At 42.7% G+C, this 27,018-nt stretch overlaps 1 protein-coding gene across 1 annotated transcript in view; it reads left to right on the top strand.

The window, feature by feature from the left end:
* UNC119 (unc-119 lipid binding chaperone) overlaps nt 1–24,638 on the top strand; it is a 76,253-nt gene extending 51,615 nt beyond the window's left edge. The window contains exons 3-6 of the mRNA XM_044286667.1: nt 15,595–15,708; nt 17,449–17,551; nt 19,647–19,819; nt 21,839–24,638. Of these exons, the coding sequence (XP_044142602.1) occupies nt 15,595–15,708; nt 17,449–17,551; nt 19,647–19,819; nt 21,839–21,951 (503 nt within the window). The 3' untranslated portion in view covers nt 21,952–24,638. The remainder of the gene's footprint in view (nt 1–15,594; nt 15,709–17,448; nt 17,552–19,646; nt 19,820–21,838) is intronic.
* Nucleotides 24,639–27,018: the final 2,380 nt, after the last annotated feature.

The raw sequence follows: 27,018 nt of genomic DNA, 5'->3' as shown, positions 1-27,018 counted from the left end.
TCCGTAATGCGGACAATAATAGGACATGTTCTATTCTTTTGCGGAAAGGAAATACACACATACGGAAACGGAATGCACATGGAGTAACTCCCGTTTTTTTATTCTTTGCAGACCCATTGAAATGAATAGTTCAGCCTACGGTCCGCAAACAAAATAACGGAACGGACATGGAAATAAAATACGTTTGTGTGCATGAGCCCTAAAACCATCGTTCGTTGGTTGAAGTCATCCATTTTGATCAACTTTAGACTAATGTGTATGGCCACCTTAAACGGGTTATCCAACCCCTATAATGCCCCCCAAAATGCCTGGGTCCCTCATACTAGTTCTACTTACCCCGCTCCCCGGCACACACGTCGTTTCTGATGGCCGCCGCTACAGCACCCCGTCACGCGGATCAAAAACATTACAGACTGCAATGGGAACAAGCCTCCCTAGCATCGTGGGTGACACTAGGGAGGCTCGTTTCTGGCGCGGCCTGCTATTGGCTGCCATACACCCCATTCGCGCCCCCCCCCCCTTTCCTGGATGTTATGAACTGCATGACTGGGAGATGAAGCGGCGGCCGTGCGGCATCCGAAGCAAAGCGGGTGCTGGGGAACGAGGTAAATATAACCTGTATGAGGGGCCCGGGCATTATAGGGGTTGGATAATCCCTTTAAGGGGGACAACACTTTGAGTCTGTATCTCAGGAGAATCAACAATGGTTATACCTTCCAAGGCTGTTTATTTCTTGAGACCTTTGCCCAGCACAGTGTGGCAACACTCATTCCTGATAATCTGCCACGTGTAAAGGTGCTGCAGATCACCCGATAAATGAGTGAAACGCTTGTTCCTCGGGTGAAGCAATCTATCATGCGGACAACTAAATCATCGTTTCTGGGCAGCAGATGTCGTCTAAACAGCACTCTGCTGTTCACAAATAAGTTTAGGGGATCTCTGCGTGTAAATGCAGCCCTTCACCTCCACTGACAGTTGCCTGCTCCATCCAAACCTGCCTTAAAAGAAGTGGTCTTATCAGGCCTCATCCTCCCCCTCTCCTTTGTGGCTTCAAATCGGATTATGACACTTCTTGAAAGCTTGGCAGCTGAACAGAAATCTCCTTATCTTACCCCTTCCTTCTTGTGAAGAAGCGAGCATGATCCCTCACCCAGAAGCCTAGTTACTAAGCAAAATTAACCATTGTGCATCCTTCATCCAATGCCGCGCTCTTTACGTTCCTGTTTTTGCACTTTAGTGATAAATGCTAATTAGTTTAAGAGCTCATGTATAGAAACATATTTTTTGTCTGTGTCCGTTCCGTTTTTCTGCCACCCATATGCGGAACCATTCATTTCAATGGAGCCGCAAACAACAGAAATGATTCCGTGTGCATTCCGTGTCCATATGTCCGTATGTCTGTTCCACAAAATAATAGGACATGTCCTATTTTTGTCCTTTTTGCTGACAAGGACAGGCATTGTTGCAACACGGACGTCACATGAATGTCATCCATTTTTTTTTTTTTTGCAGAGCCGCGTTTTTTGGACTGCAAAATACATATGGTTGCGTGTATGAGCCCTTATGCCTCATTCACACATCAGTGTTCGGTCAGTCATTTCGAGCCCAAACCAGGTGCGGCTCTAAACACAGAACAGGAGCAGATCTTTCCATTATACCTTATGTCTCTGGAGGCTCCAATCCTGGTTTTGGCTTACAATCACTGATGGAAATCGCTGACCAAACACTGACTGTGTGAATGAGGCTTTAAGGGGTTTTCCAGGATTCTCATATCGATGGCCTATCCTCAGGATAGGTCATCCATTTGAGATCGGCAGGGGTTCAACTCTTGGCATCCCTGATAATCGGCTGTATGAAGAGGCTACGGCACTCTGTGACTGCTTAGACTTCATTCTAGTCCATATGTCGTTCTCTTCCCCAGTCACATGTCCTAGGCACAACTCAGTCCTATTCAAGTGAATGGGGTGAGCTGTGCTGCCAAGCACAACCGCTGCCTGTTGGACGGTGCTGTTCTTAGTTAGCTGTGAGGAGGCCGCCACTCTCGCCAAAGCTTCCATGAGGACCACGGCTTTCTCAAACAGCTGATTGGCCCCTTCTATCCTGAGGAGGATATGCCATCAATATGAAAATCCCAGAAACCTCCTTTAAACGGCTCTTGCTTGATTGATGTAGTCTTTGTCCTAAAGCTCAAATATTTACACTAAAGACCCCCATACACATAAGATTGTTGTCCGGCAAACCCACAATGTTCTGTGGGACCATAGTTGCCAACCGGCCCGAATTTACAGTGACTGTCCCTAATTTTGAGACACAGTCCCTGGAAGCCCTGATCATAAATGTGCAGCACTATACAGTTTGGGGGTGTTCCCGGAGGTGTAGCCTACTTGTGCCTAATTGTGCAATCTAATGGAGGAGCTTCTGACTCTTCTCCAACAGGCGACGGATAACTGGAAGAGACGGACTGAGTTTGAGTTTCAAGGCCCCATCCTTTTGTTCGTCTGGGAAATTAGCACAGTACACTGTGGGGGAGATTTATCAAGACTGGCTTAATTACCTATAGCAACCAATCGGACTGATCCGATCATTTTCCTAAGAAGCTTAGAAAAATGAAAGATGGTTGCTATGTGCAACAAAGCCAGTTTTAATAAATCTCCCTTGTGTATGACCATTCTCTGATGCTTAGGGCTGCAGCTATTGATTATTTTAGTAATCAAGTATTACTTTAATAAGAAAAAACTAATTAAAAAATTTTTCTATAAAAACTCATCAGCCCCCCTGCCATCAGTTCTCCTTCCCTTGTGCCATCAGTTTCTCCCCTCCTGTTCCCCCTCCAATGTAATTAGTTCCTCTAGCAGTACCACCAGTTCCCCTTCCAATGCCAGCAGCATCTCCCCCAATGCCACCAGCTTCCCCATGTCATCAGTTGCTTCCCCTCCCAGTGCCATCTATCAGCTGCCCCCACTGCAATTAGTTCCCCCACTCCTAGCCATCAGTGCCCAGCCGCAACGCCAGTGAACTAAAATGTCCTGAAGATGTGTGTACGCAGGGGCGTACACAGAAATCATTGGGCCCCATAGCAAGAATTTAGATTGGGCCCCCATGCCCGTTCCTAGTCCCTCCTACTATGCGCCCGGGCTCCTCTCACTACCCTCCCTAACTTATCCCCTGCCCCACCTCATGCAGAAGTATTTTGTTCTACAAAATGGCAGTACTCATGCCGGATCCCAACAGACCCATTAGGCTACTTTCACACTTGCGGCAGGACGGATCCGACAGGCTGTTCACCATGTCGGATCCATCCTGTGGCTATTTCGCCGTGCCGCCGCTCCGTCCCCATCGACTATATGGTGCACGGCGAAAGTCGCCGGACTAAAAAGTCAGACATGCAGTACCTTTTAGTCCGGCGGCTTTCGCCGTGCACCGCCATGCTGCGTCAGAGCTCCGCCCCCATTATAGTCAATGGGGACGGATCGGCGGTCGTGCTAAATAGCCGCAGGACGGATCCGACATGGTGAACAGCCTGTCGGATCCGTCCTGCCGCAAGTGTGAAAGTAGCCTTATAGAGAATGGGATCTGATAGGTCCCGGCGGTGTTCAGCATATATTGACAAGAATCTGGGGCGTTACATGATGTAACACCACCCAACTTTCCTGCTGTCCAGCATGGCACATGCACATGCGCATAGACATGAGAAAAGTTTGAGGAAGCGAGTGCCCCCCTTCCCATATCCTCTGTGTCATGCAGGACAGCTGGGAGACACTGTCATTACTCGCTATCCTGCATGACACATGTGCAGACAGGAGTCTCTGGGAAAGCTGGGTGAACCCCTCCCCCCGGCCTTTCCATGTTCTTATTATCTGCATTTAGGCCTTGCAGGATAGCAGGAAAGCTGAGGGACATTACATGATGTAACAGCACCCAGCTTTTCTGCTGTCCTGCATTGCACATGCGCATAGACATGAGAAAAGTTTGAGGAAGCGAGTGCCCCCCTTCCCATATCCTCTGTGTCATGCAGGACAGCTGGGAGACACTGTCATTACTCGCTATCCTGCATGACACATGTGCAGAGACAGGAGTCTCTGGGAAAGCTGGGTGAACCCCTCCCCCTGCCTTTCCATGTTCTTATTATCCGCATTTATGCCTTGCAGGATAGCAGGAAATCTGAGGGACATTGCATGATGTAATAGCACCCAGCTTTTCTGCTGTCCTGCATGGCACATGTGGAGAGACATAAGAAAGTAACACAACTCCCACCTCCCCTCATATCTTCTCCTACCTCTGCACTTGTGCCATGCAGGACATCAGGAAAGCTGAGTCACATTACATAATAGCACCCAGCTTTCCTCCTGTTCTGAATGGCATATGTGCAGAGGAATAGCCTGGGAAAGCTGAGTGACTCACACACACACCTCTGCACTGTCCTCACCTACAAGTGGTCACTTACTTCATTACTGGTGGGGTAGTGGCAATCCAGAGAGGAATCGGGCATAATGGAGCTAACAGGCGGGAGGCGGAGCTAACCGGCGGGAGGCGGGGCTAGGAGGCGGGGCTAGCAGACGGGAGACAGGAAGATAGACGGGGGCGGGGATTCTCCTCCACTGCGGGCCCCTCTTCCTCACGGGCCCCATAGCAGCTGCGTGGTCTGCCTATATGGTAGGTACGCCACTGTGTGTACGTCAGGATCCAGAGCAGAGCTGGGCGGGCAGGTGGGTGACCACGTAGCGTTAGTAACAGCAAGCTCTTCACTCACACTCCGTGGTCACATGGCACAAATGAATCATCGATGCAAAAAATATGCATCGAGGAATTTTTTTGTGTCGAGTTAATTAATTCGAGTTATCTTTTCAGCCCTACTGGTACTGCAGCTCCTCTTCCATTTACTTGACTCTCACTGATCTGATACTGATGATCTATCTTTAACCTGGAAAACCCCTTTAAATGGAATGTGTCATCAGATAAATGACCTACTGTTTAAATTTCACTATAATGTTAAGCATACATTTTATTTTTATTTTTTGAATTTACGGTGAATTTTGTTTTGATTTTCTATACCACTGTCTAAAATCATGCATTTTTCACACTGGCCACTAGGCCTAATAATATGCTGGGATTTCCTGTTCCTTACAGGTGACTTTTCAGTAGCCATTGCATGATCACAGGCAGAATTACAATATCAGATACCACCTCTGTATAGATAAGCTGTGATATCACCTATTGTGAATCATGGACCCTGTTATCTACTCCCTCCTGACTTCTGCGCAAGTCATAAAGTATATGCCTAGAAAACTCTACCATAGATGTCAATGAGGTCTCTGGCCCATGACTCTACTCTCAGGAACAGGACGTCTTGACGTTTTTAGGCCTAGTGGCCCGTGTGAAAACTGCGTGACTTAAAGAATGAAAAAATGTAAAATGGCACCAAATCACACCAAAAATAAAAAAATATATATTTAACATAAAAACTTTATTTAAACAATAGCTCATTTTTTGACCTATTCCCCTTTTTAAAGGTTTTTTTTTTTAGATCTTTTTTTACTAATGATACCCGGGCCCCCGCCGATCAGCTGTTTTAATAGGCACCGGTGCTCGCAGTAGCGCCACAGGCTTCTTTCTGCTTCCCAAGAACAGCGCCGTACATTGTATAGTGGGTGTGCTTGCTATTGTATTGCAGCTGGGTCCTATTCACAATAGGGCGGAGTTTTGCCTAGGCCAAGTGACCGATGAACGTCTCATGGTCTAGGGAAACCTGTTTGAAGGCCGTGGTGCTACTGCCTTTTCAAACAGCTGGGGGTCCCAAGTGGCAGACCCCCGCAATCAAATACTGATGACCTATCCAGAGAATGAGTAATCAGGGAAAATACCTTGGAAAACTCCTTTAAGTAGGTTGCAGTCTATGCACTACACTTCTTTGCATCTGGCAACTGCCTCTCCACAACCGATGTATGATGGGGAAAGAGATCGCCAGAAAAAGGACATTGTAATAGCTCCTGGATTTCTGTGGAACGCTAACCCATGAGAACACCTGTACTCAGCGAGGGCACCCACCGATCCTCTAATTACTGAAGGAGTCTACACAAGAGGAAGTCACTGCCATATGATCTTCTTGGGCACGTGTAATGGTTATTTGCATTTCACGTGTGCAGCGGTTAGCAGGAATCTCTGAAACAAATCCGCTGAGTAAATATTCCCTAAATGTCCCCAATTTTAATTTACTCTATAAAAAGTCTAAGGCTACTTTCACACTTGCGGCAGCAGGGTCCGGCAGTCCGCTCCGGCCCTATTCAATATTCACTTATTCAGAGCGGCAAACATGCCGAGAGGTGGCTGGACAAAAACCGCAGCATTCTGTAGTTTTTGTCCGGCCGCCTCTCGGCATGTTTGTTGCGCTGCCTCTGGGCCTCCCGCCTGCCCCCATTATAGTGAATAGGGCCGGAGCAGACTTCCGGCGGCACGGTGGGCTAGCGTTAGCTAGAAACAGCCTGCCGGAAAAGGCTACAGCAAGTATGAAAGTGACCTAATGTTTTTTTATAAATTAAAAAAATTTAATAAGTGAAGTGACGGACGCTGTGTAGAGCAGACTTATAAATTGGCTTTGTGTGTGTGCAGAGTGCAGTATGAATCCCGGGTGGCCTTACACCCAGAGTCCGTTGGGAATCTTTACAAAAATAGAGCATGGATCAGACGTGTTTGATTCTAAAAACACTCTGAGCGGTCTTCTGGGATTTGCTGCGTATGGAAAGTATTTGCAGCATGTTATTGATCATTGTATTTTCCCTAAGTGCCTGATATTTTTCTACTGAAAGACGAGAATAGACTTGGGCCACGCAAGCAAATAAATGTATTTGTATCTTTAAAAAAAGAAAAACGGCAAGGAGAAGAAAAAATATTAATTTAAAGGGACTAACAAATGAAAATCCTGCCATGATAGATGTGGGTCCCACCTCTGGGATCATCACCTATTGGGAAAACAAAAGTCCGTTTACACCCATTCACCAATTTCGCACTCCACTGCATACAACTTCTTCATGTCTATGGAAGTTTTGTAACTGGTCTAGCACTACAGAAAATGTTTTGTATGGTGCTTCTCAGGGTTGATCTTGGAGTCTGTAAGAACCTGGGCTTGTTCACTTATGAGATGTACACAGCAGCCACTGCAGAATTAAGACTTAAAGGCGTTGTCTAGGATAAAAAATTAAAATATCTGCTTTCTTTCAAAAACAGCAGCATCCCTGTCCACAGGTTGTGTGTGGTATTGCAGCTCTGCACCATTGACTCCAACACCAGACGCAACCCATGGACGGGGATGATGCTGTTTTTGGAAGAAAAAAAGCCATGTTTTTCTACATCCTGAATAGTCCAGTTGACTTCTATAGAGCAAAATATAGGTCGTGTGCATGACCACTAAGGATTTGCCAAGCACATGACCGCTCCTGAGTTATGCTTGGTGCTCCAGTGGCTTCAAGGGAGAGCTCATGCACTTGTAATTCAGTGGAGTCCATATTCTGTGTCTGCGGTACAAGTGTACACATACTTTATTTTTGGGTTTGTTTACACTGTTGAGAAAAAGGATAGAATAAAGATTTAAAGGGGTGTTCCACAAGATATGCCTTAAATGTCCAATATGTAGTTCTGTAGAACGTGCCACTGTGCCTGGTGAGAAGACTCTGCTATTTTCAGATGGGAATGAGGAGAGGTGCGCATGTGGGGCCACCGTTCTGTACCTGGACAGGCACAAAGGGGCCCTATTATGGACATAGGAGCGGGTCCCAGAAGAGGCACCTGCACCTGCCAGACATTTACAGCATATCCTGTGGATATACCATAAATGTTCCACATGGGACAACCCCTTTAACTGGCTGCCAACAGTATTGGAGCATGCTATACTGGGGAGGGTAGCGCGTTTCATCCTTCTCTCACATCATTGCACTGGAGAGGAGGTAACGGGCTAGATCATGCTTTTGTGCCCGCAGACAGAGATGTATGCTGCCCCTTCATAGTACAAATGACTCTTCCCACTTTTTTCTTTTTAAGGCTACACTCGCATGACCACATGTATTTTTCGGTCTGCGAAACGTGGATAATGTCCGTGTTGGGTCAGTTTTGTTTGTGAAGCCATTGACTTCATATGGTTTGTAGTCCGCATTTGCAGCCAAGAATAAGACAATGTTCTATCTGTTACGGAACAGACATACAGATGCAGAAAGCACACCGATCATCACCTGTGTTTTACGGACCGCGGTCGTGTGAATGTAGCCCGATTGTAATAATAAAGTTTGACAGAGAAGTGTATGGCGAGTGCACGGATAATGTTCCTCTGGGCTCTCTTCTTTCATCAGGTTGATAACCATACTTGAGGCTTCGCGTCTTGTATTTCTTCCCGCCTCATTTCCGTTTGCACTGAATGATGGCCGCAATGTGATCCTTCTGTGAAAATCAATCCATAGATATAAAGATGCGGCCGGTGTAGTGGGGGCTATTTACCTGCGTTTTAGGAACAGGAGCTGAGAGACTATTGTGGAATCCTGGCAACGCCTAATCCATTTCTATTTCGGGACTGCCATTTTAATGAGGCTGCAAAGCTGCTTAGCAGAAGTGTGGTTTTAGTCAATCAGCATTACAAATAACACGCAGCGGGCACGGGTACATTGGGTAACCACGTTTATTACTAAAGTGCCCCTGTCCTCTGGGGAAGATTTCTAATTCTCTTAAGTCGAAGATTTCAGCACCGCAGTTGGAAGTTGAATTCATTACATTCTGCTTAGTTTCAGTCTAACTCTTTGAGGCGTTCTCCACTCAGTCTAGTTGTTTTTTTGTTTAGTGTGTTTATTGTATTGCTGTTGAGACAACGTCCTTCTCTGATCTCGACAATATGGGGGGTCTCAACGCAGAGGTGGCTGAGCAAATCTGTTACCACCGACCTTCCTATCTGTTTGCGTAGACACATAGCTGTAGGTATCTTGATTTTTTTTCTTTTGTTGATTTGAGGTTCCGTTCCCAAGTAAATTAGGCCTGTGGTGCAATGAGGGTGTCACTGTTGCTCTTGTTGCACCCAAGATCCACTCATTTCTGTCGCCAGTCCTTCCTTGGCTGCTTTGATTGACAGGGCCAGACAGTGGCAAAGCAGTGAAAGGGGGGCTGGCCACAGAGAGGAGTGGAACTTGGGTGCAGCAAGAGCAACGGTGACACCCTCATTGCACCACAAGCCTAATTTTGAAATTTAAGAAAAAGTATCCTAACTCAGGAACGCAGCCTTAGATCAGCAGTGTTTCAATTTGGTGAACCCCAGCTATGTGTGTAGGCAAATATTAGGATAGGGAGGTCGCTGTTGGCAAATTTCCTTTAAAGTGCATCTGTCAGCAGATTTGTACCTATGAAACCTGCTGACATCGTACATGTGCACTTGGTAGCTGAAGGCATCTGTGTTGGTCCCATGTTCATATGTGCCTGCATTGCTCGGAAAATTATGTTTTGATATACTGTATACAAATGAGCCTCTAGGAGCAACGGGGGCGTTGCCGTTACACCAAAGGCTCTGCTGTCTCTGCACTTTGAGAAAGCTACACTGAGGCTGAGAGAGCAGAGCCTCTAGGAGTAACGCTTGTTGCATATTTTAAAAAAGCATGTCTGTGCAATGGGGTTCTTGCATGGTGTTTTTCTACCTATGTATTTTCCCCATACTGCTCTACAGAGTAAGTAACATAATGGAGGAGCTTACAAATTTCCCCATACTGCTTTGATATCATATGTGTGCGGTCCGGATCTGTATGTCTGTTCTGCAAATTTTACAACATGTCCCTATTCTTGTCCCTATTGCACATGAGAATAGTCATTTCTACTGATAGGAGTGAGAAAAATGTGGAATGCACTTGGGGTTTGTGGACTGAAATACGGTTGTGTGTGAAAATCTACTCCTGCAATCCTGACAAATACTTTTTAGGATTCAGTCACGGATCCGCAAAACACGGACACTGGCCTTGTGCATTCCGCATTTTGCGGACCGCACATGTCCCAGCACTATAATGGAAATGCCTTTTCTTGTCCGTGTCTGCGGACAAGAATAGGACATGTTCTATTTTTTTGCGGGGCTGCGGAATGGAAGTGCGAATGTGGACAGCACACTGTATGCCATTAAAAAAGGAATGGGTCCGCACCCGTTCCGCAAAATTGCAGAGCGGATGCGGACCCATTTTGCAGACGTGTAAATGGACCCTTATACAAATAAGGTTCATTGTGCACATTGCTTCCTCTAGCTCATTGCTGCTGGCACTGAAATCTCAGGGACTACAGGGGGGGGGGGTGCTTGGCGGGGTGATGGTGCATCAAATGGAGACGCCCCACCCTCCGGGCACTGAATATTGGCATAAATAGGGGTTTTCAATACTTAATGTTACAGGAGCATATTTTTTAGGTATGGTTATGTTTTGTACACCTACCCTTCATGACAGTATGTTTACTTTGGAACCGATTTTGGAGGTGACTGACTCCATTTAACAGTGGAAGTTATGGGGCTATACATGATTGTTTGCACAGTATATAACTTTTTGAACTATTGTATTTCCTAGGGGTGGGGGAGTGTAATGACTGTCCGTTATCTTTTGACGGTGGGTGGTACAAGTCCTCAGTCTGCAGTTACTTCTTTTGGCATTACAGTTGAGGGGAGGGGGGAGGGGGGGGTTAAAGGCTGCCTGGGCGCTCCAGTGCCAAAAAGCGTGCGTTAGTAACAGCCTGGGTTCTTGGCGCAGACTCTACTGACAGCCGGGTTCTGGGGAAGCACCAATCCCAACTGTTAACCCTTTGATCATGTAGTAATCTATACTGTGGCATGATCAAAGGGAATTCTGTCCTGCGATTGAGTCACGGGGTTTCAGTGACCCAATCGGAGACTGGGGGAGCGATGAGCAGTCAGACCTGATGACATATGAAGGACCCCAGGGCTGCCTGTTCCGTAAGCCTGCTGTTAGGACATGCTGACACAGAGTATAATGTATCAGCGTACAGGAGTCTGCTAATACCTTAGAAGTCTGAAATAGTCATAAACAAGTAATCCCATAATATGAGTTAAAAAATGTTATAAATAGTGTAAATTTTAGTACAAAATAAATTTAATTGTACACACATTAAATATACTTTTTAAAAATACAGGACCATAATGTTTGATGTGAAACATGAATGGCGTAAAAAATAGACGCCAAAAATGTCTTTTTACTATATTTCTGCAGCAAAAAAAAGATAAATTATACAGCAGTTTATACATACCCCCAAATAATCCAAAAAGACAGCATTTCTCACATATAAACAAGGTCTCGGACATCCACACCAATGAAAAATTTAAAAAATTATGGCTGCTGAAATGCAGGGAAGAAAAGAAAAATGAAAAACATTTTTCAAATAGTTCCCTTAGTAACATTGCAACATAGTAACATAGTATATAAGGCCGAAAAAAAGACATCTGTCCATCCAGTTCGGCCTGTCATCCTGCAAGTTGATTCAGAGGAAGGCAAAAAAAAAAAACTGTGAGGTAGAAGCCAATTTTCCTCACTTAACCCCTTAAGGACACATGACTTATCGGTACGGCATGTTTCCCGAGTCCTTAAGGACACATGACGTACCGGTACGTCATGTGTTGTTCCGATCACTGCCGTGCGGCCGGCTGTGATCGGAACAAGGTGCCTGCTCAAATCATTGAGCAGGCACCTCGGCTAAATGCGCGGGGGGGTCCCGTGACCCCCCCATGTCCGCGATCGCAACAAACCGCAGGTCAATTCAGACCTGCGGTTTGTTGCGCTTTCTGCAGTTCCTGATCGCTGCGGTCCCTGACCGCGGCGATCAGAAACTTTAGTGTGGCGAAAATATATATTTATCACCCCCCCCTGCACCTCTGAATGATTTTAGCCCGGTGGGAGGTGCAGGGGGGGTGTTGCGGGCGGTGGGGGCGGCAGGCGGGATCGCGATCCCCCGCCCGCCTCCTATTGTGTAATCGTTGGTGTACAGTGGGTATACCAGGGTGCCAGCACATTGCTGGCACCCTGGTATAAACGGCTGACATCGGTGATGCGATGTCAGCCGTTTAACCCTTTCCATACAGCGGTCCGTACGGACCGCTGTATGGAAAAAGTTAACAGTAAGAGGGAGCTCCCTCCCTCTCCGATCGGGGGGCTGCAGTGCATTTGCAGCCCCCCGATGGAGAGGGAGAGAGCCCCCAGACAGCCCCCCAGAGCCCCGTCCTTACCCTTCCCCGTCTGCGCAGTTCTGACCATAACTGAGCAGACGGGGAAGGTTCCCATGGCAACAGGACGCCTGCTCAGGCGTCCTGCTGTCCATGGTGCTGAACAGATCTGTGCTGAAAGCATAGATCTGTTCAGTGTAAGTAAAATACAGTACAGAGCCCTATATAGAGTACAGTACTGTATTATACAGACATCAGACCCACGGAATCTTCAAGAACCAAGTGGGTCTGGGTCAAAAAAAAAGTGAAAAAAAGGTAAAAATCAAAAAACACTTATCACTGATTAAAAATTAAAAAAATAAAATTCCCTACACATGTTTGGTATCGCCGCGTCCGTAACGACCTGATCTATAAAACGGTCATGTTACTTTACCCGAACGGTGAACGCCATAAAAATAAAAAATAAAAAACTATGATGAAATTGAAATTTTGTCCACCTTACTTCCCAAAAAAAGGTAATAAAAGTGATCAAAAAAGTCGCATGTACGCCAAAATTGTAACAATCAAACCGTCATCTCATCCCGAAAAAAATGAGACCCTACTTAAGATAATCGCCCAAAAACTGAAAAAACTATGGCTCTTAGACTATGGAAACACTAAAACATCATTTTTTTTGTTTCAAAAATGAAATCATTGTGTAAAACTTACATAAATAAAAAAAAAGTATACATATTAGGTATCGCCGCGTCCGTATCGACCGGCTCTATAAAAATATCACATGACCTAACCCCTCAGGTAACCACCGTAAAAAAATAAAAATAAAAGCGGTGTAAAAAAAGCCATTTTTTGTCATCTTACGTCACAAAAAGTGTAATAGCAAGCGATCAAAAAGTCATATGCACCCCAAAATAGTGCCAATCAAACCGTCATCTCATCCCGCAAAAAATGAGACCCTACTTAAGATAATCACCCAAAAACTGAAAAAACAATGGCTCTTAGACTATGGAGACACTAAAACATTTTTTTTGTTTTAAAAATGAAATCATTGTGTAAAACGTACATAAATAAAAAAAATTGTATACATATTAGGTATCGCCGCGTCCGTGACAACCTGCTCTATAAAATTACCACATGATCTAACCTGTCAGATGAATGTTGTAAATAAAAAAAATAAAAAACGCTGCCAAAAAAGCTATTTCTTGTTACCTTGCCGCACAAAAAGTGTAATATAGAGCAACCAAAAATCATATGTACCCTAAACTAGTACCAACAAAACTGCCACCCTATCCCGTAGTTTCTAAAATGGGGTCACTTTTTTGGAGTTTCTACTCTAGGGGTGCATCAGGGGGGCTTCAAATGGGACATGGTGTAAAAAAAAACAGTCCAGCAAAACCTGCCTTCCAAAAACCGTATGGCATTCCTTTCCTTCTGCGCCCTGCCGTGTGCCCGTACAGCGGTTTACGACCACATATGGGGTGTTTCTGTAAACTACAGAATCAGGGCCATAAATAATGAGTTTTGTTTGGCTGTTAACCCTTGCTTTGTAACTGGAAAAAAAAATTAAAATGGAAAATCTGCCAAAAAAGTGAAATTTTTAAATTGTATCTCTATTTTCCATTAAATCTTGTGCAACACCTAAAGGGTTAACAAAGTTTGTAAAATCCGTTTTGAATACCTTGAGGGGTGTAGTTTCTTAGATGGGGTCACTTTTATGGAGTTTATAATCTGGGGGTGCATCAGGGGGCTTCAAATGGGACTTGGTGTCAAAAAACCGGTCCATAAAAATCAGCCTTCCAAAAAACAAACGGCGCACCTTTCCCTCTACGCCCCGCTGTGTGGCCGTACAGTAGTTTACGGCCACATATGGGGTGTTTCTGTAAACAGCAGAGTCAGGGCAATAAAGATACAGTCTTGTTTGGCTGTTAACCCTTGCTTTGTTAGTGGAAAAAATGGGTTAAAATGGAAAATTAGGCAAAAAAATGAAATTCTCAAATTTCATCGCCATTTGCCAATAACTCTTGTGCAACACCTAAAGGGTTAACGACGTATGTAAAATCAGTTTTGAATACCTTGAGGGGTGTAGTTTCTTAGATGGGGTCACTTTTAGGGAGTTTCTCCTCTAGGGGTGCATCAGGGGGCTTCAAATGGGACATGGTGTAAATAAACCAGTCCATAAAAATCAGCCTTCCAAAAACCAAACGGCGCTCCTTTCACTCTACACCCCGCTGTGTGGCCGTACAGTGGTTTACGGCCACATATTGGGTGTTTCTGTAAACGGCAGAGTCAGGGCAATAAAGATACCGTCTTGTTTGGCTGTTAACCCTTGCTTTGTTAGTGGAAAAAATGGGTTAAAATGAAAAATTAGACAAAAAAATAAAATTCTCAAATTTCCTCCCCATTTGCCAATAACTCTTGTGCAACACCTAAAGGGTTAACAACGTATTCAAAATCAGTTTTGAATACCTTGAGGGGTGTAGTTTCTTAGATGGGGTCATTTTTGGGTGGTTTCTATTATGTAAGCCTCGCAAAGTGACTTGAGACCTGAACTGGTCCCTAAAAATTGAGTTTTTGTAAATTTCTGAAAAATTTCAAGATTTGCTTCTAAACTTCTAAGCCTTATAACATCCCCAAAAAATAAAATATCATTCCCAAAATAATTCAAACATGAAGTAGACATATGGGGAATGTAAGGTCATCCAAATTTTTGGGGGTATTACTATGTATTACAGAAGTAGAGAAACTGGAACTTTGAAATTTGCAAATTTTTCCAAATTTTTGTTAAATTTGATATTTTTTGGTGCAAAAAATATAATTTTTTTGACTTCATTTTACCAGTGTCATGAAGTACAATATGTGACGAAAAAACAATCTCAGAATGGCCTGGATAAGTCAAAGCGTTTTAAAGTTATCAGCACTTAAAGTGACTCTGGTCAGATTTGCAAAAAATGGCCTGGTCCTTAAGGTGAAATAGGGCTGTGTCCTTAAGGGGTTAAGGGGGAAAAAATTCCTTCCCGACTCCAATCAGATAACTCCCTGGATCAACGACCCATCTCTAGTAGCTATAACCTGAAATATTATTACAAGTATAAATTGTGAAGAAAGGTGCAACCTACAGAAAAAGGTCAGTTCCATGGTACTGTGAAGAAAGCTAGACATGCGCGAGCAAAGTTTTTTTTTTTTTGTCTTTGTGTTTCCTCTTATATTAAGTTAGTTATTGCACATTATATTACTAGAACTAGCCCAATACTGTTATCGTTTTGAGTCTTCAGATTTCCCCTATTCTTACCAGTCAACAATACTTTTTCGTCTATAAATGGAGGAATAATTGCATATTTATTACTCGCAGTTCCCTGCTTTTCTCGGTCCATTGTGAAGAAACCTCTTCATAGTCTGCAGAAACCATGAATAACCTTTCCTTCTATTTCCAGATTACTTATGCACCCCAGAAGAGAACATTTACAAGATAGACTTCACCAGATTTAAAATCCGTGATATGGAGTCTGGAACCGTCCTGTTTGAGATCACAAAGCCACCAGCATCTGGTGAGTGATAGAAATAGAAAATACGGGGTGGTTTTGCTCTGGTTGATAGAAAGACGTGAATCTGTGTGACGGCCATTTGAAAGACCCTTGGAAAATTACTAATTAATTTGCTATTGCATTGTGTGTGATACTCCATTTATTTATACGGTAAAATGTACATGAAACTGAAAACAAAAAAATATATATTTCAGACTAACAAGCGCTCGAATACACTTAACATTGAAATTCTGCTCCGCCACTGTTGACCTCAGTCAGTCCCAGAATATCTGGGCAAAATGTAGCAGTGGCCTAAAGCATTTGGCAGCAAAAGTTAATTGGTGTTGCTATGGAGGAGAATTAAGGCATTGGTAAAAATGGAGTTGGCCTTAGACAAGCCCTTTAGTGTGTTTTTTTTTTTTTTTTTTTTTTTTTTTCCCTCTTTTCAGGGATCTAGTGCAGTGTTCTCCCTGAGCTTCATGAAACTAAGGACAGAGCAAGTTCAGTAGGAGGAGACAAAATGTGTACCAACTTTGTGATCTAGATAAGCTAGGTGACAAGTCCCACATCTATTAGACTACACAAAGTGTAACTTCACATAAGTGTAGCTTGCCAATAAGTCTCTATACACAGCTGGACTTTTTAAAGTATACCTGAGTGTAAAAAAAAAGTTTGTACAAAAAAGCACTTCCATTATGTAATCATAGCTTTGAAGGAATAGTTATGTTTGGGTTTTCCACCAATTTTTTTTTCCAGCTGTATTATTTGTTTTAGCTGCACAGCTAGATGTATTTCACTCAGAAGCTGGGGGTGTCTAACTTCTGCCAGCACTGTAGTACGTCTGTGACTACCTTCCCCTTACTTCCCACTATGTTTGTGCTCACAGAACAAATAAAGAGGGATAAATCACACTTATTGACACATAGGAGGTCCCTGTGACTTCAGAAGCAGTGTAGAAGCAGTTGTTTAATCAGGCTCAGGATCTCGGCTAGCTCTGAGACTTCCGGTCAGTCATCTTCTGTGTCTTTGTTACCAGGGACAGATCTTGTCTGACCAGAGGCAGTTGACTGCAACTTAGGCTTACTGAACAAGCAAGTGATTTTGTTGTACTGCATATCAGCATATTAAAATGTTGGCCATATCTCAATTGTACATTTGCATTGGTCCTGGATCTTAGTGCCCGGCAAGGGGCAGAAGACTCAGACTGTGGTCATTTGGTCTCTATGGGTAGCCAAACAATGCAGACAGGCGTCAAAAGGGAAGACTGTTTTATGCGTGCGTGTTATTTATTTACTTTTTTAGTAGGAACTTTTAGGGGATGTCAAGTGGGATAAAAGAAAAGGAGCAGAATGGGTTAAAAAAAATAAGATTAATTACTTACCTCACAGTGCCCTCCCCCCTTTTACTGCCATTTTAACGCTCCCCAATCCCCACTGGTTCAGTCGAGACACACAGGACATGCCCTGTCAGTCAGCCACTAGCTGCAGCAGTGACCCACCTTAGTCTGTGATTGGCTGAATGGGCATTTCCTGTGTGGAGACAGGGCCAGGAAGTGGAGATCAGTAGTGCTGTAATGGCAGTGGATTGATGAGGTTAGCAATGCTGCATTTTTTTATAATTTTTTTTAACGATTCTGCTCCATTTCTATAAAAAAAAAAGTTTTATCCCGCCCCAACAAACCCTTTAATGTTTATTTCTACATTCTGGTATTTTAATTTTAGAAATAGTTTCATGTAGATGTAAATGTTACTTTATATGTTGTAGAGCGGGAACATGGCGATAAAAAGGACGTGGATCCAAACGCAGGTAGATTTGTAAGATACCAGTTCACCCCTGCTTTCCTGCGACTGCGTCAGGTTGGAGCCACGTAAGTAAATTAGCATACCAACTTGTATACCAAAATTAGTTAAAGACCACTAAGTAAGTGAGTAGTTGTATGCTGCCTAAAGGATCTGAACATGTGATTCATCAAAAGAAATGTAATTCGAGTCTAACCCTTATGATCAGATAGGATTCAAAAGATTTAATTGGCATCTGTCAGCAGACTTGTACCTATAAAACTGGCTGGCCTGTCACATGAGCGTTTGGCAGCTGAAGGCGTATGTGTTGGTCCCAGGTTCATATGTGCCTGCACTGCTGAGAAATATGAAGTTTTAATATATGCAAATGAGCCTCTAGGAGCAACGGGGGCGTTGCCGTTACACCAAGGAGCTCAACTCTCTCTACAACTGGTACTCCCCCTGCACTTTGATTTACTTTAAGTCAGGGCAGAGCGTCTAGGTGTAACAGCAACGCCCCTGTTGCTCCTAGAGGTGCATTTCATATATTAAAACTAAATTTTTCTGACAGATGCCCTTTAACTGATTCCTGGCGCTGGGTTCTGACTCCATGGTCCCCCTGGTCTCCCTTGGCCCCCCTGGGGCATTGCAGGTCTTGGGTCTACCTATGTTAACATCTGATTTGATGTGGGTCACAAGGACACTGCAGCCAATGACTGGCAGCAGAGGTGACATTTCATCCATGCTTCATGTCACTTGGTCACGTGATGCATGGGTGACATGTCACTGCCACGGCCAGTTACTGTCTGCAACGTCCACATGACCCGCATCAATCTGGATGTTGACACAGGTCACCTGCGCCACCTGAGGGAGAGCAATGGAGCCAGAACCTATTGGTGAGGATTAAGCTTGTATGATTCCCACTACGGCAAAAAAAATTAAAAACATAGAATGAGAAGGTGTGTCCAAACACACAGCAATTCCACTGTGGAAAATCCACAGCACACCTGTCACATGTGGCAGTACTCTAAAGCTGCAAGAGTTTGTCTAGATTTTACCTTTTTGTGAGTTTTATTCTCATATTCTAGAATAATTCCTGTCAGTGATCATTCAGAGGGGTGATTTGACCCCTGAATTGCCCACTCCATATGCCCGGGCGCTCACACAATATACTTACCCTGCTCGCTTCCTTGCATTACCAGCCAGTGATGCTAGGGAGGCTTGTCCCCATCACCACCTGCCGTTGACTGTCTCTCTCCCCCCGACATCGGATATTTTCACCGCGCACGGGGAGAAGCAGCAGCAGTTTCTGTGAGGGGACCAGGAGCGGCACAGGTGCCGGGGAGCAAGGTAAGTATATTGTGTGTGAGGGGTCCGGGCATATGGGGTGGGCAATACAGGGGCCGGATAACCTCTTTAAATGATCACTGACAGGAATTATTCTACAAAATGAGAATAAAACTCATAAAGGTAAAATCTACAGCTCTATAAAACATAGAGTAATAACTAAAACTTTGCTAAAAAAAACTAAATACAAAATATGTTCAGTTTCACTTGACCTAATATACTCAGTGGTGAGTTCTAAGGTAGTCTTATGCATTAGTTGTTCCACAGATCTCCTCCTGAAAGGTTATAACTGAGATTTTGTATGGGTGAAGAAACGAAATATTCAGCATTAAGGTGCTAGAATGTGGTATAAACAGACATTTCTTTCCAAGTCAGTGAGAAAATGCTAAAACACTTTGACATTTGGTTTGTGGTCAGGTTAGTTGTCAGACCAAACCTTTCCATAAATGGCTATAGTAGCCTCCAGATCTGAGCTATACAAAGTATTGCACACCAAGAAAACTGTGTGCCTTTCCAAGTAAATGGACTTTTTTGGGGTTGCTAGGCACTTTATGTGGTGCGCTGACTGTTCCAAAGTTAAATTCTGAGTTCACTAGTTCAAATTTATTCTAAAAGAGGTAACCCAGCTTCAACAAATGAGGCCTAGGCATTGTAATGAAAAATGATGCAGTATCCTGATTGTGCACTGTTAGAAGATCTCTGATTGCTCAGTGGGCACCCTCTGAGATGCCTACTGTGAAAACCTAACATATAAATGTCTACACGGAGAAATATCACATATAAAACTGGAGAGGGGATTTTTTTTTGTTCTCATTAATTCAATTGTTCCCCCCCCAGGGTTGAATTTACAGTCGGCGATAAGCCCATAAATAACTTCCGAATGATCGAGAGGCATTATTTTCGTGACCAACTTTTGAAAAGTTTCGACTTTGAATTTGGGTTTTGCATTCCAAGCAGTAAAAACACATGTGAACATATCTATGAGTTTCCACAACTTTCAGAAGAACTTAGTGAGTATTGCTTTATTACTTTACTTTTTAGGCTACTTTCATACTAGCGTTATTCGCAGATCCGTCATGGATCTGCAAAAACGGTTCCGTTACAATAATACAACCGCCTGCATCCGTCATGAACGGATCCGGTTGTAATATGTCTTCTATAGCCATGACTGATCCGTCTTGAACACCATTAAAAGTCAATGGGAGGCTGATCCGTTTTCTATTGCATCAGAGAAAACTGATTCGTCCCAATTGACTTACATTGTGTGTCAGGACTGATCCGTTTCGCTCAGCACCACATGGTGGACAGAAAAACGCTGCAGGCAGAGTTTTAGTGTCCGCCTCCAGAGCAGAATGGTGACTGAACGGAGGCAAACTGATGCATTCTGAGCGAATCCTTTTCCATTCAGAATACATTAGGGCAAAACTGATCCGTTTTTGATCGCTTGTGAGAGCTCACAAACTGAAAGCCAAAACGCGAGTGTGAAACTAACCTTACTTAGGCTGATCTTTATAGCGGATTAGAGCTAATAGTGGATTTCAGAATGTCAGATCTTTTTGTTATCCGGTAGAGGTGTCTGGCAGTGGCCAAAGGGCTCTTTACACGGGCCGATTCTCGGTCAGATGATCGCTAACAAGTGTTTATAGGAATGCTCATTAGCGATTTTCTGGTATTGTAAGAGTGCCACTGATTACCCAAAGAACGAGCGAAATACTTGCTCATTGGGTAATCGCGTCATTCATGCAGTCAGAAAAAAAGTCGTTTGCCGGCAGCAAATTGTGCTGTTTAAACAGCCCCTGCTGCCAGGAAAACGAGTCAGTATGGGGATGAGCGATGGCATTAGTCTGTGGAGGAGATCGCTGCATGTTAGTAGGATGCATCAGGACGTCTTCCGTTCCGGCAGTTGCAGTTTTGTGTCTGGTCCAAAAAACTGATCTGGCACTGAAAACAGTGTAAGTCAATAGTGACGGATCCGTTTTTTTTAAATTTATTTAAAGCCTAAAAAACGGATCTGTCACCCATTTATTTTCAATGTATTTAGTGACTGATCTGTATTTTTATTTTTTCCTTTTAACACAACCGCATCCTAATGGAATGGACACTATGCACCCTGATGTGCACAATCAAAACTGATCCATTTAATTCCAGTATTGAGATCCTCTGCCGGATCTTAATACCGGAAGTAACAACTCAAGTGTAAAAGTAGCCTAAGCAGTATAATGTGTAATCCCATGTTTTCTTTGCGTCAACCATTTGCCAGTTTCCAATACACAGCATGATGTTCAGAGAACATAAAGCGCAGAATACAACAGATGTCAGTAGAAATAAGAATCGGAGAAGTTGGACTTCAACATGTCGATGATTTTATTCTCATAGGGGTCAATCTGCTACCAGAGGTGTCAGCAGTTGCTTATTTCCCGGCCTAACCCCATGTGTAGGGGAGGCTAAATGAATAGCTGTTGGATGAAGGAATGTTTACCTGCCGGCTAGTAACAGAGTATGGCCACCTTCACAAAGAGCCGCATATGGTTTCTGTGTGGTAGTTGTACCGTTCAGTAATTAGAAGCCATAGCTCTGTAGTAGCCATTACCATATTAGAAACCTAGAAGATTGACGCCAGATAAAGACCACATGCTTAGTCTAGTCTGGAGGTTTGGTGAAAGCAACTGCCACCTTTTCATTAAAATACCTTTTGACCTTGTTTCTGATCTCCATCCATCTAAATTCAGATTATGCCCCCTTCTTGTGTTTAGCATTGTATTAGTATATTAGTGTGTTGTCTATGTTACAGTGAAAAAATAAATAAACTTTGGATACCTGGTGGATCTCCAGCTCCAATTAGGAGGATCCCTCTACCTTAACTTCGGCAACTACACATGTCTTCATTTATTACTTGATGTATTGTTGAATACTGTATTATATGCATTCGAATCCTTTTTTGTGGTCTTTACGGGGGCAACAGTGATGCTGAGAGAGAGATTTGAGCTCCTTTGTCTTACACTTTTTCCTTTATCTGTTATATTTTGCAGTTCGTGAAATGATCATCCATCCCTATGAGACACAATCAGACAGTTTCTACTTTGTGGACAACAATCTAGTGATGCACAACAAGGCAGATTATTCATATAGCGGGGGCCCTTGATCCTGTCGTAAAGAGCTCCAAAAATCGAAGCATTGAAAACAGTCCCCTTCCCCTTTAGCAGTTATGTAAGGGATCGTACACAATTTCATGTAGGAAACCAATCCAAGCAACAAGATTGTCTGCCAGTAGAAGTTATACAACTGAGCCTATATCTGCCCTTTCACTCCCAAGCCTTCTAGCACGGTAAAATAGTGCAAGAACTATTCGTAAATTCCACCTTTTTGGTATGGACGCCTTCATAATGATTTGAATGCTGTCAACAAGAATGTGATGATTGGCTTTCACCAGACGGACCCAGTGACGAGAGTAGTCTAATAAGCATCCGTGTCATGTTCAACGTAATGGGTGTTCTCCTGGAACAAAGGACTATTATTAAACCATCATTCCAAGTTTGTCGCAGGACTAATCGTTGTCATCTCACTTGGGCCATGTTGTCTTGGGACCGACCGTTCCCATAGGACACAGAGTTTTCCTCAATGTATTTGTTTTAAAAAAAGAAAATGAAAACACGAGTAATGATGTTGATGTGTCAGCTTGGACCAGACTGTTGTTAAGGAAATCCAAGCCAAAGATTGAATCTGTTCTTCCTCGTAGGCTTGCACTTGTTAGTGTTCCTTCAACGTAAATGTACAATTAAATAGGGCAGGTTTTCCACTTGCTTTTTTTCTAAAATCACAGCCAGGCGTGACACAGATTTTCCTGGTTTTAGGCAGCAAAATGTTAACGCAAGAAAAACAGAAATGTCTACAATGGTACAAAGTGAAGAAGACCTAAAACCTATTATACCAGTTAGCACAGTAGGCAGAATATATTTTTTGAAACTAAGAAAAATAATTGCTAGTGGGTTGAATGATGGTGCAGATATGATGCACTTGTTGGTTCTGTCTTGATCACTAGAAACGATAGTGTACATGTTGCCTGTATTATGTTCCATTACGTATACTACGTTCCTCAGGAATTGGTCACATCAGCACGAATGGAGGCATAAAGTGCTGCATTCCTCAGTGATGTCACCGACTCCTCACAAATGAATGGACACTCATGAATACAATTTCAGCCAGAGGACACATGTGGTGCATTCTTTTTTTTTTTTTTACTTGTTTGAGAAGGTAATCTACATACATTGTATGTGTAATTGATGATGCCTGTATAATACAATGTACATAACACAGTATATTGAATTGTATGAGATTTCCAGTATAATACTGAACCTGAAGTTCGTTGACCTGTCTAATACTTGACTGTCTATATTGTATATGTGTTGCACCAGTTAAGTCGGTCCTGATTTGGTGGGCCTCTGGATGCCTGCATTACGGAAGTAACTCAGTTTCTCTGCAGAATGTTCTGTATCACTGTGTGGTACAAGTCTCGCTGAATAAAGGGCGGACAATGTCACACGAATCAATGTGACTAATTAGTATAATTAGACTTTTACATAATGTTACTTGTTTCTCCGGTGTGATTCCATCTGACAATGTTCTTTGACCATGTGATTTTATCAGAAATTTGAGAAACATTCCAAATATGTCGCTCATATTGTTCATTCCTTTTTTTTTTTTTTTTTTTCTAAACAGCCTTTTTTTTAATATTCTGTCAGAATCTCAGTTCCATAGTGGGCTTGGGAACCTGACTGGCTGTTACTGAACACAATACTTACTAGCATATGTAATGACCAGTTTGTAGACTAAGTTGTCTATTGCAAGTATGTTTATTAACGGTTGTCTTCTCATTCGTTTTTCTAATAAAATTATTAGGGTGTTTATTTCCAAAAATAACAGCTCTGTTCTCCATCTTGTCTTAGGTTCTTTTTCAGGAGAAATGCGATGCTTAAGTCTTGTACTACTGTCCAAATATTATCACACTGATGTTCTTGGCTTGCTGTATTGTATGTACACCAACATACATGCTGTTTCACTCGTTACAATATTTTCTTCTTTCCTACTTGTTGCATAATGTAAGGCTTAACAAGTGGTTGGGATTAGTATTTTCTCTAATCTCTAATTCTCTTACTCTTCAGTCACTAGGCTAAATGAAAATTGTGTGATTTGTCATAAAAACTGTACTTCATCAAAGATTCTGCGTCTAAGTATATATGTGCAAAAATGTAGGTAATGAGGCAATGAGACCTCTTGCTCCTCTATTCACTTGAGAAATGTAGGAAAGACCTAGGTGTCGGGAATATGCTGCTTTGCAAGCTGTTGAGGCAACTTTGGTAGTTATGCAGTGTGTCCCTAGAAACTTTGCTGTTGGATCACCTTTCTCATCAGCTGCGACAAGGGCTTAGACTGCCTGGTGTCCATTGCAGACCCATTGAAAGGTCTGAGGTCTAGCAAGCCACCTCCTAACCAGACAGAAAGTATTCTGAATTCTCCCTTTTTCTTAACCTATTGTTAATGTGTAGTAGTAGTGGAACTGGGAGAAAGCAAATTGAGAGACAAAACTGATTATTTCTAAAACAGATTGAAGTTTGTTTGGGTTAACTTTTTGGATTTTGGGGCAGTTTGTCTGATATTGTTGACTTATCAGGAATTTCCCTAAAAAGGTGAAAACATGGAGTACCAGGGTTGAGTTCTCTTCCAAGATATCATTGCATTGTGTCAAGCTAACATTGGTACAGGTCGGTATGCCTCATTTGCTACTAATATGAAGACGGAACCGAACTTGACAAAAAATTATCAATCTCAAAACCTTTGGCCACAACTGTTAATAGGGATATTGGTTTGGAAGCTGTGTAGAACATAAAAACATAGAAACATGTTTCTATGTTCTACCCAGCTTCCAAACCAATATCCCTATTTACAGTTGTGGCCATAGGTTTTGAGATTGACAATTTTTTGTTTTCATAAGGTTTGCTGCCTCTGTGTTTTTTTTTCTTTGTCAGATGTTTTTATGCTGAAGTATAGTTTTTTTTATACTGAAGTATAATTCATAGCATTTCATAATTATTTTTTTTACTTTTTCAAGACCTCTGCAGTTTGCCCTGGCATGCTAGATATCAGCTTCTGGGCCTAATGCTGACTGATGGCAAACCATTCTTTCCTAATCAGTGCTTGGAATTTATCACAATTTCTGTGTTTTTGTTTGACTTCCCACTTTTTGAGGATGACCAACAGCTTCTCAATGGGATTAAATCTGGGGACCTAAAATTGTAATGTTTTATTCACTGAGCTGCTTAGTTATCACTTTTGCCTTGTGACGTGGTGCTCCATCATCTTGGACTAAGCACTATTCATCACCCAATTACTCCTGGATCAGTGGGTGAATTTGCTCTTGAAGGTTTTCATAGCATGCTTAATTCATGGCACTGTTCTTAGGTAAATTTGTGAGCAACTTGTTCCAATGATCCAAGAGCAATTTGTAAACATTGCTTTTTCCAGGATGATGGCGCACCTTGTCACAAGTCAAAAGTGTTAACTAAGTGGCTCAGTGAACAAAACGTTAACACTTTTGATCCATGGACAGGAAACTCCCCAGATATCAATCCCATTGAGAACCTGTGGTCAATCCTCAAAAAGGAGTTGGACAAGCAAAACACAAATTGTGATAAAACGCCAAGCATTGATTAGGCAAGAATGGTTTTTAATCAGTCAGGATTAAGCCCATAAGCTGATATCCACCATCACAGGGCGAATTGCAGAACTCTTAGGAAGGGTCAACACTGTAAATCATAGGTCCCCGACTTTTTGTTGTGAGCCACATTCAACTTTCAGTGATGATCGGGAGCAATGCACAATTCAAAAATTAGAGTAGTTTTGAATGTGGAGAACCAAAAAAGATGAAATTGCAAACATTTGCTGATTAATATTTCAGTCTAAAATTTAACACTAGTAGGATACCATCCACATTGGCACTGTTTGGTGGTCAATCTAGGATAGGTCTGCAACATTGTTAATTGCCAGTACATATGATCATGGCTCAGGACTCCCATAGCGAGCCACACAATAGGGGATCGCGAGCCACATGTGGCTCAATAAATATCAAAAACTTCTGAAATGCTTATAATTGTACTTCAGTATATCATAGAAACATCTGACAAAAAGATCTAAAAAGACTGAAGCAGAAAACTTTGTGAAAACCAAATTTAGTGTCAGCCAAAAAATGTCCGCCACTCCTACCTGCAGGCCGTGGCACACTTTTGGGCAGTCAATAATTATTATATTATCTATGAAAAAAATTATATACAGAAGATGATTTTTAAACATCAGTTAGTGGGTTTACCTTCTAATTTTATATAAGTGGCTATGATTTCTTTCAGTACATTAGTTCCAATGGCTGGCTTGAGGAGGTTGAAGAGGTTCTGCGGCTAAGTTTATCTTTACAAACCTGTGGTTAATGAGGAAATGAGACATCTTGCCTCCTTGTGTCTCATTTCAGTGACATTTTAACCTGGAGCCTGACCTGAGTAATGTAGGAAAGACTAGTTAGCAATAAGCGACGTTTCAAGCGGTTGGCGCAATTGTGGTAGTTAGGCAGTATTTCCCTAGCAGGCAGACTGTCAAATATGGATAAGCTGGATATATATATATATATATATATATATCTATATCTATATCTATATCTATATCCAGAAAATGGACAGCACTCCAGCTAGATGAAATAAGTGATTCCTTTATTCAACCATCCGGTGCAACGTTTCGGCTCCAAAAATGAGCCTTTTTCAAGCTTGAAAAAGGCTCATTTTTGGAGCCGAAATGTTGCACCGGATGGTTGAATAAAGGAATCTCTTATTTTCATCTAGCTGGAGTGCCGTCCATTTTCTGGATACATTGGTTGGGGTAAGAAGTCGATTCCCCTGAAAATTTTTAAAGGAGCAGTAAACCTAAAGTGCCCAACTTGTACAACTTGAGTTGCTAGTACCCTTTACATCTATATAGAGTGAGATAAAATGGTGATCATGGAGGCGGACATTTCTGTGGACTTCCTCAGTAATCCCACAGAAAAATCATGCAGTCAGCATCTCCACTGCCTATGTACAGTGCATTAAACCTCCACAGAGGACGGCTGTGCAGTAGACAGGTAAGCTGCTATGCAGATACAAGTCGGTGCAAATACTAATCTGGGATTTTT

This window comes from Bufo gargarizans, chromosome 3 (genome assembly GCF_014858855.1).
Source record: "Bufo gargarizans isolate SCDJY-AF-19 chromosome 3, ASM1485885v1, whole genome shotgun sequence".
Lineage (NCBI taxonomy): Eukaryota > Metazoa > Chordata > Amphibia > Anura > Bufonidae > Bufo > Bufo gargarizans.
This window is presented reverse-complemented; position numbering and strand designations above follow the sequence as displayed.